The 15,770-nt window shown below is 35.1% G+C and overlaps 1 protein-coding gene across 1 annotated transcript; it reads left to right on the top strand.

Annotated features, from left to right (window-relative positions):
* The first annotated feature begins 6,667 nt into the window (after positions 1 to 6,667).
* Positions 6,668 to 15,626, top strand: LOC115958332 (formin-like protein 5). The gene is made up of 7 exons (XM_031076737.1): positions 6,668 to 7,487; positions 9,962 to 10,679; positions 10,789 to 11,545; positions 11,635 to 11,834; positions 12,640 to 12,875; positions 14,201 to 15,068; positions 15,236 to 15,626. The coding sequence occupies exons 1-6, from the start codon at positions 7,320 to 7,322 to the stop codon at positions 15,050 to 15,052; spliced, it is 2,931 nt and encodes a 976-aa protein (XP_030932597.1). The 5' UTR covers positions 6,668 to 7,319; the 3' UTR covers positions 15,053 to 15,068; positions 15,236 to 15,626.
* Positions 15,627 to 15,770: the final 144 nt, after the last annotated feature.

The raw sequence follows: 15,770 nt of genomic DNA on the forward strand, positions 1-15,770 counted from the left end.
AAGTACAGCCACCTGTTGAGAAAGTGCAGAAAAATAACACTATGCAGAAAAATAACTATGCAGAAAAATAACATTACACTATGCAGAAAAATAACACTATGCAGAAAAAAATTATGCAGAAAAATAACACAATGCAGAAAAATAACAGTATGCAGAAAAATAACATTATGCAGAACAATAACACTATGCAGAAAAATAACACTATGCAGAAAAATAATTATGCAGAAAAATAACATTATGCAGAAAAATGACACAATGCAAGTATAGCCACCTGTTGAGAAAGTGCAGAAAAATAGCATATACAACTAATAAAATCAGCAACCAATAAAATAGCATATTTACATTCAAATAACATTTACAACCAATAAAATCAGCAAGTACAACCACCTTCAACAGAGACATTGCTTCACCCAAAATAGAATGACAAGAACAGAATCACAAATTAAATTGAATAATCAAGTGCTATTGTTCGTGCACAATACAAAATTTACAACATTGCATCTATTTCCTTGCACAAGTGAAGACTACAAAAATATATTTAACATGATTAGAGATTGAATAATCATGTTCCTTGCACAAGTAAATACTACAAAAGAGATGTCTAACATCAAATCATCTATGTCAACTACGTGCTAGTATCTTTGCACTATACAAAAAATTACTTGATTAGATATTGTCAATAATAATATTCCATTATGATGTATATTTAGACTTTAACCTCTTCAAGATTTCCAAACGACGTAGACGAATATATTCTTTTTGCTTAGGATCCATGGTTCTTGTATCTTTCATCATAAGTTCATCTTCCATTTTCCTCTTTTCTACTTCATTCTTCTCTTCCTTGATACAAATCAACTCTCTTCATTCTTTGGATGCTTTGCGCATTGCCTCTCTTCATTCTTCTAATGCAATGTGCATACTTTCCTTTTTCTCCTCATGCATTCTTCTCTTTTCTTCCTTGATTTCGTCCAATTGACAATTCTTTCTTTTCTTCAATTTCTCCTTTTCAGCCTTCTTGCCTATGGGTCTATCCAAGGTTTCGCCGGAGTTCATCTCATCATTATCTTCATCTACATTTATTGAGCTTGCAAAGGTATGACAAGATTGTGTAGCCGGTTGTGTGGCTGGTCGTGTGGCTGGTTGTCTTGTGCGGGCCTTCAAACTATCTCTTAGAATCAACCACTTAGCTTCATTCCTCAAAATTCTCCAACAATGTTCCAATTGAAATGCATTTTTGCAATTAATTTGATACATAGTTTTTGCATCTTCAATCTACAAAAGTAAAAAATTGAAAATAATGAGAATCATAAAACTAAAAGTGTTTTGATGTACAATACATATTAGATGTTGAGTTGAAATACCTTGTCATGCTCAGTTTTACCACTTTCATTCCGGTTCTCAATTTGGGCCAAGCATCCACAAAACTTGTTGGTCTCCCTTTGAATTGTTGACCACCGACTATTTAAAGAATCCTTGGTGCGGTTAAATTTCTTGTCATTGTGGAAGGTAGGCCAAATTCTCTCCCAAAATGTTGTGTGTTTTTGGTCCGTCGATGTTACGGCATCTAAGCTAACATTGAGCCACGCCGACACTAGCTTAATGTCTTCATCTATGGTGAAGTTGATTCCCCGTTGACCTCTCTTAGTAGTTGATTTTTTTGCAATTGGGGGTATAGATTGTCCCATTTCAACTTGGGGTGGAGATTGATGGACATTGACGTCTGAATGCAGAGTGGACATCAAATTACTATTGTCAAAAGACTCAAAACCTTGTTCATTGTCTTGTAAAATGTCAAGGAAGAAGGGATTTTGATTTTGTGAGTCCATCACCTAACAAACACCAAAGTAATTTAGAAGCAGCACTAATAAGTAACAAAATTGAAAATAAAAAAGAAAAGACATTGTTTAACATAGATTTAAGAGTATAACTCGCTGAAAACACAAAGAACACCAACCGTCCCCATTGACACATGATCCACCCATGTCTAAAACACTAACATTATCAACAAAACTCTTAACTCTCAAGTAAAACTCATATGCATTTGTACTTATATTAACACAGAATCAAGGAAACTCACAGCCAATACAACAACCAAAATTCATTTAACTGCACAGAGTTAATTAAATTCCACAATCACAACCAAGCACCCTTATGGTCTAATTCATTGACCAATTCATGTACAAACACAAGAAAATCAAACCTCAAAGCAACAGAATTGAGAGCATGGAATTCAACCATAGAAATAATAAGTATTCAACCTCAAACCTCAGAAAATCAAACCTCAAACCTCAAACACAAGATAAAACCCACATGGAATTCAACCTTAGAAATAATTAGTATTCAATAGAATTCAAAAATAAACCAAAATTTAAACCGATTTCCCACAAATTATTCTCAAATGAAGAACTAAAAAAAGACTGATTTTATCAAATTTAGCTTGCAAAAGAGAGACAGAAAGACAAGCAGTTAGCTATACTGTTTGCAACCTATAAGATTAGTCCTAGAATAAAAAAAAAAAATTAAAGATTAGTCCTAGATTAAAATTGCTCCACAGGCAGAGACATACTAGGCAATTCTTTCATGGCCAACAAACAGTATAATTTTCTCAAGTATATCCCAAAGAAATTGTAAAACGAATATCAAGATTATCTTCCACTAAATGTTCAAATAAAACAGTTTTTTTCACCAGTTGAACATCCAAATACATAAATAGCAAAACTCTAGACAGAACTGAGAGCATCTTTTACCTCTGAGTAGTGGGTGTCCAAGTCCACAGCTGCCCGTTGCTCAGGAGATTTGGCCCGTAAGAAACGGATTGTAACGGATAAAGTTTTTAGATCAAGCAGCAAGAAACAAAATAATTTGAGCATCTTTTTGAGGAATAAGTTACTTGCAAAATTAAGTAACCGAACATAATAAATTTATATCATTGAGAATTTTACAATAATTTATCGCTACAATAATTTATATAGTTTTCTTATTAAAACATAAGAAAACTATGAACATCAAACAGAGCAAGGGGGATAATGTCCCCAGGTAAGTATTCAACCCAAAACTGAAGTTTTAGCCCAATCCGAGAGTCCACCAAATCAACACAGGGAAAACAGCACAGGGAAAACAGTCTGAAAGCTAAGTATATAACTAAGTAGTTTATAACTAGAATTGCTAAAATAACTTCGGCTGTGCTCCTGTTCAGTGTCTGGCTTTTATAAGAAAGTAGCTGGAACTAGAAGACGTGCTTCTGTTCTACGTTGCAACAATTTTTACAACTTTTAATCTCATAATTTAAGCTGAAAAGTGACGGAAAAAAAATAATAGATAGGTCATAGATTGAAACTTTTTTGACCTATCAAGATCAAAGTTCATAAATTAAAACTCGTTCTCGCATTAGTGGGGTATAGGCATGGAAATATGGAATTGGGTGAATACGATGACTATCTATTCAAATCCAATCAGGTGATGCCACGCATAACACAAAAAGCTATCTTTTTATGCATTTCTTGATTTATATTTGTGGCAAGAGTTTCTCTTGTTGGTGTGGCAAGAGTTTCTCTTTTTTTATTTTATTTTATTTTATTTTTTATTTATGTAGAACTATCCCATGGAGGTACTAAAACAGCACACCAGCTCTCAAAAATAACTTCGGGTGTGCTCTAAAGAATCCCTAAAAAAAAACCCCAAACTAGAAAAAATTTGAAACAAGAAACCCCCAAAAAAATTAGTTTAGAGAAACTCCCAAGAATCTTGATTGAAACCAAAAAACTCTAAAATCTCAATGAGAAAAACCCATACCTTTTTTAGAGAAATCAGCCCCAACGTCTGTCAATAGAGAAGATTCCGTCTGTCAATTGATCCACCCTCCTCACGGAACTGCAAAACTCCCAAACCGATCACATTTTATTTCCCGTGGTGATAAGAATGAGCAAAAGAATTCGGACTGTAATATGAGAGGAAGAACTCAAGAGGGAGAGGGAAGCTGAGACTTGAGAGAGGCGTTGGTGTGCTCAGTGAAAGGAGAGAGAAAAAAAAGAGCGAAAATGAGGTTTTTATTATATTGTACAGATAATATTATTTTAAGGGATAAACGGCTACAGTGCCCGTGTAAATTTACACGGGTACTGTAGCTCGTTGAAAATTATAGATGGGTTTACACGATTTTAAATGGATTGATGTAGTGTGTTTTTTGCTTCAAAATGTGTAAAGATGGTCAAAATGTGTATTTTACACATTTATACACAATTATCCAAGAGCTGATGTGAATGCTCTAACCTTGGAAAAGTTATCGTTATTAATAGTAAGTTCTACCATGAATTTAATTAATGAAACTTACTATTATGTGGGAAAAAAAAAAAAAAAAGAGCATTGCTCCTAGAGTATTTTATAATTACTCCTAAATTTGTCTTAAAAAAAAAAGAATCCTTTTAAGGGATTTTTTTTCCTTTTCCAGTCCTTTTATTTTAATATTTTTGTTTAGTTTTATCCAATCTCACGGTTAATTTTAGTATTTTTCACTTTCCAAAATGAGGTTGTTTTAATGGATTTAATGGTGCAAATTTAATGAAATGACTAGATTGAAAATGAATAGAACTCAAAGTAGATTGAAAACATGTCTAAGTTGAAGTTTTTTGAAATACATGTGGGTGAAAAATTGTGTGGAAATATGTGTAATATTGTTTAGAAACTGAAATCATATTACTAAGATGCTCTACTAAACGAGCCCTAAGAGTTTTGTAATGTAGAGCACCTCTTAATGTTTTTAACAAAAATATTTGTAATTCAAATCTCTATTATTCATTCTTTAATCTCTATTGTAATAACTAATCATTAAAAAAAAATGATGAACAGAGGAGACAAGGGCAAGCCCCTAAAAGTTGACAAATAAATTTTTGCTAACAGCTCATCACGGTGCTCATATTAATAGAAATATTATTTTACAAGGCTTATTAGCCATCTGAGATCTGACATTTGGTACAAAAATTTTCCCAATTTTTATTCGTATTAAAAACCAAGAGTTTTGTAATGCAGAGCACCTCTTAATGTTTTTAACAGAGAAATTTGTAATTCAAATCTCTATTATTCATTCTTCAATCTCTATTGTAATAACTAATCATTAAAAAGGAAAAAAAATGTTGAACAGAGGAGACAAGGGCAAGCCCCTAAAAGGTGACAAATAAATTTTTGCTAACAGCTCATCACAGTGCTCATATTAATAGAAATGTTATTTTACAAGACTTATTAGCCATCTGAGATCTGACATTTGGTACAAACATTTTCCCAATTTTTATTCTTATTAAAAACCAACTTATTCTTTTTTAGAAAAACAACTACTCACAATTCATAACTATTTGTCAATTAGCGTAGAGTGCACACCACATTTTGAGTTTAGTGCACACTGAAGCTTTTTGAAATACACAAGCGCCAAGGAAAAATAGGCAGTCATTATTTTTATTTCTCTGTTCGTTATCACAAAACTACTCAAAGAATGAATTAAAAATAAAAAATAAAAGCCACTCAAAGAATGAATTAATTTCCCACTCCCACCAACTTTCAAATTAAAAAAAAAAAAAAAAGTAGTTCTTAAGAATCTACTACAAGTACACTATGGAATTTTGATTCTTTAGTTCCATCTCATAAGTTTACATCTCCATGTTTTGACACTTTTACTTTTTCTTTTTCTTTTTAAATTTGTTTTTAGTATCTTATTCTCATGTGGACCCTTTTTTTTTTTTTTTGAAATGTTGATAAAAAAAAAAAATCGCCACAAACAAATGGTAAAATAGAAAGTTATGGCCTTTCGAAGACATAAAGTTTTACGCTTTAAAAAAGAAAAAAAGGTAATTAAAAAAAAAAAACACTATTGTGGCTTTTAAAAGAAATAGAAAGAGAGAAAAAAAAAAAAGAGTTATAAAGTAGAAACATCTTTCTGTAAAGCAGAATTTACCCGATCATTACTAAAAACTTGAATTGGCAGTAAAACAAACGGCTTCATTGGGCCATTAAAAAGCTTTTATTTAGTATAATTGTGTTTAAGGTTTTTGATTAACAAGGAAAATGTTGAGTTGATATTAACTTAGTAGTTCCTCAATAAAACAAAAAAAAAAAGATATTAATTTAGTAATTTTATCTCTTAATTACAACCAAATAATCATTTTGTAACTCAACTGACATATTTTATCTTATAAAAAAGATAAAATTGACATTTTTTTTTTTATGTTTCTAAAAAGATGGGACTAAGATTAAGGTCAACAGCTTAATGAAAATTGGTTATTCACAAAAAAAAAAAAAAAAAAAAGGAATTTCATGGAAATTGATTAAGCTAAGCAAGCTTATCTAGGTTTTCCTCATCAATTGCTAGCTGTAGGATAATAACTATTAAAACGCGTGAATCAAATTTGAAACTTCAGGACCTTTCCAAAACGACAATGCCCTTGGCCTATTTCCAAGGACAATTATCAGTGTAAACAAAACAAAAACACTTGAAATATATCTTAAAATATCATTTTCAATTTATTACGTAACTTTCAAACAAGTCGAACATAATTTAATAACAGTAAATTAATGTGATTAAGATAGCGCCAAACAAATTTGAAGCCAATCTCTTATTTCTTAAAATAAAGAGTCATATAAATGCAAATGGTAGAAGAATTAAAATAAATAAATAAAAAAGTCAGCCGATTCAATTTTGTTAGTAGCTTTCGTAGGAAACAGTTCTCCCTTTCAAATGAAAAGAATTTGAAGGTTGTTTATTCATGTTTTCTAGTCAACAGGACAACACGGCTTTGGCTTGTACATACATACCTTTTTTTTACGGTTTCACTGTTAAGTTTTTCCTGAGCTCCTTTTCTTGGATCTGGTCAGAAACAAAGACTCGTCTTGGAAGGTTTCACATAGAGAGAGAGAGGGCTATTGCTTCTTTGGCATTCACAATTTGAATTTTCAACAAGAGAATTTGATCTAGAATGTTTCTTTTTTGAGCCTACCCTTTTTTTATTCTTGGTGGGTTTCTCATTGTGAGCGATTTGATTCTATATTTTGGCTGTTTTGGGAAAAAGAAGAAGAAAAAATATTGGGTTTTGTTTGATTCCAAGTTTCAGGTTTTTTTGTTCCTCCTAAAATCTTGGTGGATAAGTGGGGGATTGCCAATTTGGATATAGGTGTTGGTGATTGCGGTTTTATAGGGTTTATCTTGGCAAAAATCGAACTGGGTCGGTGGCATATTGTGAAAAAGTTGAAGCTTTTGGGTGATTAAAGCTCTTTTAGGGCTTTACTTGTGGAAGGTTTAGGCATTGATGAAATGAGAAGGATAGTATTCGCTTGTAATGACAGTTCAACTACTTATGGGTCTTATAAAGATACGGGTTTTCATTGCTTTGATAGTTTTGGTTTGCACCTTGGCAGCAGTAAGTTCAAAAGAGAGGAACAGTGATGAGGAAGTGTTTCTCAGCCAAATTGTTGATCCGGCGTCTGGGGAGATAGATGAGGACATGGTAAGTGACTATAGTTTTGTTTTAATTGTCTTAGGGTATTGTTATTCTAAATGCAATTTGGTAAATTTGATTTAAGGCATTCATGTATTTTATATAGTGCAATGCTTCATATTGAATGGATAGATGACCTCTCCTTGATCCTGCCAAAATAGGAGTTTTGTGCACTGGGTAGGATAATAACAGTGGAAATTAGGTCTGATGAAAATATTATTTTGATCCAATTGGCATGGTAGGGCCTATAGTAGTTCCAGTAATCAGTGCAAGAATGCAGAGTATTCTTTAATTTCTAGATAACCGGTCATAGTGCATCCTAGTGGTTGGAGGCTTGGGATGAGCTGTAGAAACATCCAGGGTTCGATCCCCACTAGGAGTTATCCTAAATTACCTTATACACAGTTCTGACAGGTGGGGTCGTGTATCTGTGGCTTAATCTTCAAGGGTGGATCCAAAGGGCTTACCTCAGTGAGGTAACACACAATGTTGTTAAAAGCACGCTTAAGCTCAAAGCTTGAAGCCCCAAGGCTCCAGCGCTTTTTGCCTCAAAAGCTAAGCTCATTCAAAGAAGCACGCATTAGGTGCGCTTTTTCAAAAAGCTCAAAGCGCACTTTTTGGAGCTTTTTTATATTTTTCAAAAAAAAAAAAAAAACCAAAACTGAATTAAAGCTATAGGATCTTGACATTATTGATATAAACCATTGATTTTGTATATTTTTAGTGTAAATTACTTATCAAATTTTTTTTTTTTTGAGTATAACTTGTCCTAAAACCCAACCCACAACCTCCCAGATCTTCTCTATTTTTATTTTTTCTCCTTGAAACAGTAAACCACCTAGCTCCTTGGTACCAATTACCATGTTGCAATGTCCTCATATTCTTAGCTCATTCATTAAAAAAAAAAAAAAAAAAACGTATGATATAATATATGTGGTAATTGTTTAGTTACTTTAGTGGTTGATTTTGAACATAGCAAACTAATTCTTCTAGAGTTATAGTCATTAAGTGATTAAATTATTAACTAATATTACTAATTAGTCATAGGGCATTATAGATATAGGAGATTTAAGAAAGGATATTACATTGAAGTACTAATATCTAGCTTATCCAAAAAAATAAAATGACTTGACTTGCAATTTTTGTGTTAAAATTGCAAAAGTAGGGCATATCTAAATGTTATATGAATTATATAAAAAGTTTTATTTCAATTTATATGATGATTTGATCATTTGATTGTGGCATTTCTCATTAATAATAATTTAAAAAATTTTTAAATTATTTTTTAAAAATGTGGGCTTCACTTCAATCGGTCGCACGCTTGCACTTCGCGCTTTGTGCCCAGGCTCTAAGAGGCCTTTGCGCTTGAGTACGCCCCTCGCTTTTACCAACACGGGTACCACATCATTAAAAAAAAAAAGTTTTCTTTATTCTAGATTGTCATATTGTGAACGTTTTCTATAATGATTTGTTTGAAGTAATTACATTTAATTCCATAAGTGGTAAGTTCTTTGCTGTGATGTGGGAAGTTTTGTCTTGTAATTATAAAATTTGAATCTGTTTTACCCTTTACTTGAAAGAAGGAAAAGATAGGGAGCAAAAAATTATATGAGATTATGGTTTAAATCTTCTGCTTGCACCAGCTCTTACTTACTAATAATTTTGCTAACTGTCAATGACTTTCATTACTGTGTGTATTTGTGAGTGAGTGAATGTGGAAATACAATGAATATTTTGGTAGTTTTTCAAGTTTCTGATATGATAGGAAGGCTACCAAGCTTATGGGACACTGATTCAATTCTTTACATATTATGAAATGCTCCATGCATATGTATTTCTGCATTAATATCATCAGTATGCTTCAAAACTTCAAAAATATGTGTTGGGAGCACAACTCATTATGGTTATGTTTGTAATTCTTTTGTAGTTCAATAATTGGGCTTTGCCAAGTCAATTATGATTAGGTTTAGTCTTAGTAGTCTATATAAGTGCGCCACTGGAGATAATTTGCTTGATGAATATAATTTCAATTGAAAAATTTCCAATGCCTTGGCGCTGATTCCAGGTAGGCAACCCTAAGTACTACTTCCTAGGTTTTTCAGCTCACTGGGTGCTGCCTTCAAGCAATCCTAGTTGTTGACTCCTAGATTTATTTATTTTTCTGTTCTCTCGTTGATTCTTAATTCCCTGTTTAGAATTTTCTGCTGATCTTGTTTCTCTGCATCACATGTAAATACAAAATTTAATCTTTCCTTGAAGTTTTGATTCCCATAGGTGGACATAAGAAGGGTATGGTGTAATATATAGTGCTTACGTATCAGCTTTCAACGCTCACCTATAATCTCAAGTGTAGAGAGATTAAGGGAAAAACTGGCTATACTATGTTACTTAAGTTTATTGTCAAAAAGGAAAAAAAAAAAACATTATGGTCCTTAAGACTGCACAAGAAGAAACAAAAATTCATTGACATTCTCCTACTGCAGGCAGCACTACTATGGATCAGTTGCAGGCAAGATTTGATCCATCTGAAGGGAGCTAACGAGGGTCTAGACTTACGCTGTCTGGAGGATTCATCAAGTAGTGCGAATGAAGTCAATTCAAAATCCCAGTCATTAGCAAAGGAAAACATTCAGAAAATAATTAGTGTTCTGCATCCCCAGTTGGAAAGAACTCTTTTAGATTGCTTAAGAAAGATTAGTATTCAGTTTCTTGTCTCTGGAGAAGAAGGTGGCCCCAAGATTTGGTATGCTAAGAATCTTGAATCCCAATATCCCAGGCCTGACTCTCCCAGAAGGAATTTGGGTGCTGAAAGTTCAGGACCACCAGCCCCAGCACCAGCCCCAGCAGTCGGATCACCTAATCCAAGTCCAACACCATCTGCTGATCCAGCACCATCACCTTTGCCAGGACCTTCCAGTCGTCTAGATTCTAATTCTCAGCCCCCTTCACCAGTGCCCTTTTTCCCACCAACTTCAAACAATTCTTCTGCTAGTCCGGCTTCTAATTCAAATGTTCAGGCAAATAAGCAAAGTGCTAGCCGTAAACCTGTTGTTATTGCTGTTGTTGTAACTGCATCAGTGACATTTGTAGTTGCAGCACTGTTCTTCCTATGCTGCTGTAAGGTTTGTGGGAGAGGCTCAGGAGTTCGAAGAAATGATGAGAGGCCCCTTCTCAGCCTGAGCTTAAGTGACTACTCTGTTGGTAGGTTTCCATAAGTCTTCTTTTTGTAATTCTATAATTGTTTGACACAATTATGATATTATTTCTGGCATTTATCTTTCAGCTCCCTCACAAAAATCTTTTGCTTTAGGAAATTCATTAAAAGAAGAGAAGCTTGGGTATCACTCATATGGTAATAACTCCAGTCATCACAAAAAGGCCTCATCTTTGGATGGGAATTCCCGCATTGGGTCTGATATTTTCCACAGTTCACTGCATGAAACTTCATCAGTGGGAGCTGGAGCTGTTGCTGCCAAATTCTCACCCAACTCATTTGAACCATCAAGCAATGTAAATGGACAGGTACCTCCTCCTGCTCTAAAGCCACCTCCTGGGCGGGTAGTGATCACTTCTGGACTGCCTCCGCTGAAGCCCCCTCCTGGCAGGGCAGATCCTCTTCCTCCTGAACCTCCTTCTTCCTTTAGGCCTCCCCCCAGCAAGGCTGGTCCTCATCCTCCTCGACCTCCTGTACCTCCTCCCCCACCTCCTGTACCACCTCCCTCTATGAAAGCTTCTAGTGGTGCTGGCCCTCACCCTCCCGGACCACCACTGCCACCACCAGCACCACCTGTTGCTCCAGGCACCAAACTCGGTCCTCGTCCACCACCACCTCCTCCAAAGAGTGGTGTACCTCCTCCTCGGCCACCACCAATTCCCTTAGGCTCAAAGGTAGCTCGACCACCTCTGGGACAAAAAAATTCATCAAATGCTACTTCTAGTGAGGATGCTGGCTTGGAGGATGATGCTAATGCTCCTAAAGCTAAACTGAAGCCATTTTTCTGGGATAAGGTCCTAGCCAGCCCTGATCAATCTATGGTTTGGCATCAGATTAAATCTGGATCATTCCAGTAAGTTGCAAATTTCTTTATTTTTATGTATTCATCATGAATCAATATGGATAATTAGTTGCTGAATACAATTTGTCTATACTTTTCAGGTTCAACGAGGAGATGATAGAAACTCTGTTTGGTTATAATGCTGTTGATAAAAACAGAAAAGCACACAAGGAGTCTTCTTCGCAAGATCCCTCACCCCAGCAAATTCAGATCATTGATCCGAAAAAAGCGCAAAATCTAGCAATTCTTCTGCGGGCATTGAATGTGACAACAGAGGAAGTTCAAGATGCACTTCATGAAGGTAATCTATGCCTTGCAGGGGTGAAGACAAACCCTAGGCAATTGCACTTGGTTTTCTTAAGCAATCATGCATATGAAGGAGAAGACAATCACACCTGCAAAGCTTGAAGAAAATCTGAAATTTATTAATTCATATCTCTCTATGATTTGAATGATTAAATAAAAGCCTTTATATGGGCTATTCTTAATCCTTTTTCTAAATAGATTAAAAAGGATAGGAATTGCTAAAGCAAGTAGGAAACAACTTAAACAAAACAGAAAAGAACTCCAAAACATAAAATGAAACTCTGCAATGAGCTCTAGCTCAATTGGCACCTCCTCTCCTTATAAGTTTTAGACGGAGGGAGAGGTCAAGGGTTCAAGACCCATTGGGTTTGTGTGTAACTTATGAACTGAAAAAAAAAATATAAAATAAAACTCATGGGCCTCCGGTGTAACACATTACAGCCAGTTCTAGAAAAATTTGAAATTATCATGTTATCTATACTCTTGTAAAACTCAATTAAAACAGAACCAGCAGCTTTCTAATCTAAAGAAACATAATACTAAGACTTGTTAATAACTAAAGTAGTCTGAAGGGTGCCAATTATGTCTCACATCAAAACTGGACCATATGTTTAAAGTTTGAATTACTGTGATCTTTGGTCTTGCTGTTCTGCATTCTGAGAGCTTTTTGCTGGTTGCATCATGTGGTCAAGAAAAATAATCTCTTCAATGTAGAGCAAAATTGATCATGCTCCTATAGTGCTTTTTAATTTGTGTGTCAATGCATAATAACCATATTCTAACTGCCTTAGTTGAATCAGGAAATGAGCTTCCACCAGAACTCCTTCAAACTTTGTTGAAGATGGCACCAACTGCAGAAGAAGAACTGAAGCTTAGGCTATTCAATGGTGAAATTGCTCAACTTGGGCCTGCTGAGCGGTTCCTAAAAGTCTTGGTTGATATCCCGTTTGCTTTTAAACGAATGGATGCATTGCTTTTCATGTGTACCATTCAGGAGGAGGCTACCATCACTAGGGAGTCTTTTGCAACCTTAGAGGTATGACTATGAACTGATATTTTCACGTCTCACTGTTTGTAGCTCTTCACCTCTACGTTTTAAGAAAAAAATTGGGCAAATGGGAAATGGAACTAATTAACTACTTTAATTTTCTTGGCAACGAAAAAATTTAATAAACTACCTAAATTTGCTAGTAAGATAATGAGATGGCAAACTGCTGAGCATAACTAAGGCTTGTGTTAAATGAGCACCAGAGCACGACAACCTGCTGAGTGAAAAATATTTATTTGGAGCTGTGTAAAGCAGAAAGCTAAAATGAAATGATACTCAATATGGAGTCACAAGCCAAAACACAAGGTAATATAAAAAGCTGAGATGGCATAAATAACAATGGTTCTTACTAAGTTGTGCTCAGGAGGACAAGAGCAAAAGATTTGATCAAAATTTTATACAGTGACGTTATGGTAGCAAGGTATGGTGCTTTCGGTCCAATGTGACCTTCGGAGTCCAAATACTTGCATTTTTGCCAATGAACTAGCCTTAAAATTATAAGAACATACTTATTACTATTCGCTGAATACTTGAAGAGAGGCCTATGTTTGCCAATTGTTCAATTCTGCTAATTTGCAAAGGACAGACCTGTTTGAAATGGACTGGATCTTCAACTTTCGCCTTCCATATAGAAGGACTTGATCATATCAAAGCAAAGGATTTGATCTATATTTGGTATATCTCATTTGTGCCTGATTGTTTTGGTCCCCAGTTGTATACATCCTGTATACTTGGGTGACTCTTTTATTATGATTTGAATAAAATAATATGAACGCCATTCAATGACTTAGGTTCAACATGTTTTGTCTATGGTTATATTGAACTGTATGATGGATCACATGGCTTACACCATACAGATATGTCAGTCCAATAGTGTAAGGGCTCCTGTGTGCCCCCATCAAAGTTTGCACCCATCTTTTGCACTTGCATTCATTAGACATATTTTATGGTCTAGTGAAGGGGCTTCTATATTAGTTGCGGCCTATACAATTGATGGGCATATGGTGTTTGTGATCACAGAGGAATAGTTTAGATGGAAGAGTTGGAGTTGTCGGAAACACTTGAGGTCACTGTGATCCTAAATTTGTTAGTATGTATGTATTAGCTCACATGATTGCACAAATTCATTCATTCATGCTTATGTAGTATGAATTCATCAAAATTTTCAGTTAGTTCCATGCAAATGCAGATGGCTTCTTGATGTTGTCTGCTTCTGCATGTGAAATCATCTGAGGATACTTTCTGGTTATTGCTTTCTAGATTCCTCACTTGGTAATCTCTGATTGATTTGGCATATCTTTCTTATATACCAGGTTGCCTGCAAGGAACTCAGAAACAGTCGACTGTTCCTCAAACTTCTTGAAGCTGTTCTTAAAACTGGAAATCGCATGAATGATGGAACCTTTCGTGGTGGTGCACAAGCATTCAAGCTTGACACGCTTTTGAAATTGTCAGATGTAAAAGGAACAGATGGCAAGACCACACTTTTGCATTTTGTAGTTCAAGAGATAATCCGATCTGAAGGTGTAAGAGCTGCTCGTGTAGCTAAAGAGAGCCAGAGTTTCTCCAGCATCAAATCAGATGATCTGCTTGAGGAAACCTCCCATGACACAGAAGAGCACTACCGAAGCTTAGGTCTGCAGGTGGTTTCAGGTTTGGGTGATGAACTTGAGAATGTCAAGAAAGCAGCGATTCTGGATGCTGACAGCTTGATAGGAACTGTTTCCAAACTTGGTCATCAACTGATTAAAGCTCGAGACTTCCTGAACTCAGACATGAAGAGTCTTGGGGAAGATAGTGGGTTCCACCAATCACTAAAGAGTTTTGTGCAGAAAGCTGAGATTGATATCAAGTGGCTCCTGGAGGAAGAAAAGAGAATCATGTCTTTGGTAAAGAGCACTGGTGATTACTTCCATGGGAAAGCAGGGAAGAATGAGGGCTTACGTTTATTTGTCATTGTACGGGATTTTTTGATAATGTTAGATAAGTCATGCAGAGAGGTAAGAGATGCAGCAAAGAGGCAAATGAAAACACAGAAAAAAGAGGCTCCTACAGCACCAGCTTCACCTGATCCACGCCAGTCTCCTGATTTCCGTCAACTGCTTTTCCCAGCAATAACAGATAGACGGGTGGATAATTCTAGTTCAGATGAGGATAGTCCATAAATTTCTTTTAGAAGAGGTATCACAATTATCATCATTCCCAAGCAGATTTTCTTTGCCTTAAATGCATTGTATATGCAGAATTAACAAGATATTATTGAGGAATGGAAGGGGTTGCCCTACTTCCTCTCTTAGTCATCACTATTGAAATCTAACAAAGTGGTTCTTGTATTTTGATTGATACAGGTGGCTTTATAACAGAATTTCAAGAAATATGCTCTTTCAGTCCTTCAATGGTGTATGTATGTATGGGTGAAGAGAAACTGTATCCTACAAAGGATCAGCTGAGAGGTGGTTAAGAGCATGGCTTTGGACCCTCTTCAAGGAAAAATTCCACTGGGACAGAGGTCTGACTGAATCTGAATTCGAAATAGTACAGTTATATTAATCCTCATTGGAGTACTCATGGAATGGATTCATGATTCACCATGATTTTGCCATAGCGCAGCCCCCTTATCAATCATTAGTTAGATTAAATGATGTCCCTATATATATATTTGTTCATTTATAATTCTTTATTTTGTTGATAGATTTTTATGTTTTAGAAGTGGAATATGTAGCAAGACCATTTTAAAGATTTAGAATAGCTCAAGTTTTGTCAAGGCAAAAAAAATTTGTGATTATTTATTTATTTTTGAGAAATAAACACACACACAGGAAGAGAGAAATGAGTTCTAACACAAAGACACACTACAAAATTTATGATTATTTAAGTGACTAG

Source organism: Quercus lobata, chromosome 8 (genome assembly GCF_001633185.2).
Source record: "Quercus lobata isolate SW786 chromosome 8, ValleyOak3.0 Primary Assembly, whole genome shotgun sequence".
Taxonomy (NCBI): domain Eukaryota; kingdom Viridiplantae; phylum Streptophyta; class Magnoliopsida; order Fagales; family Fagaceae; genus Quercus; species Quercus lobata.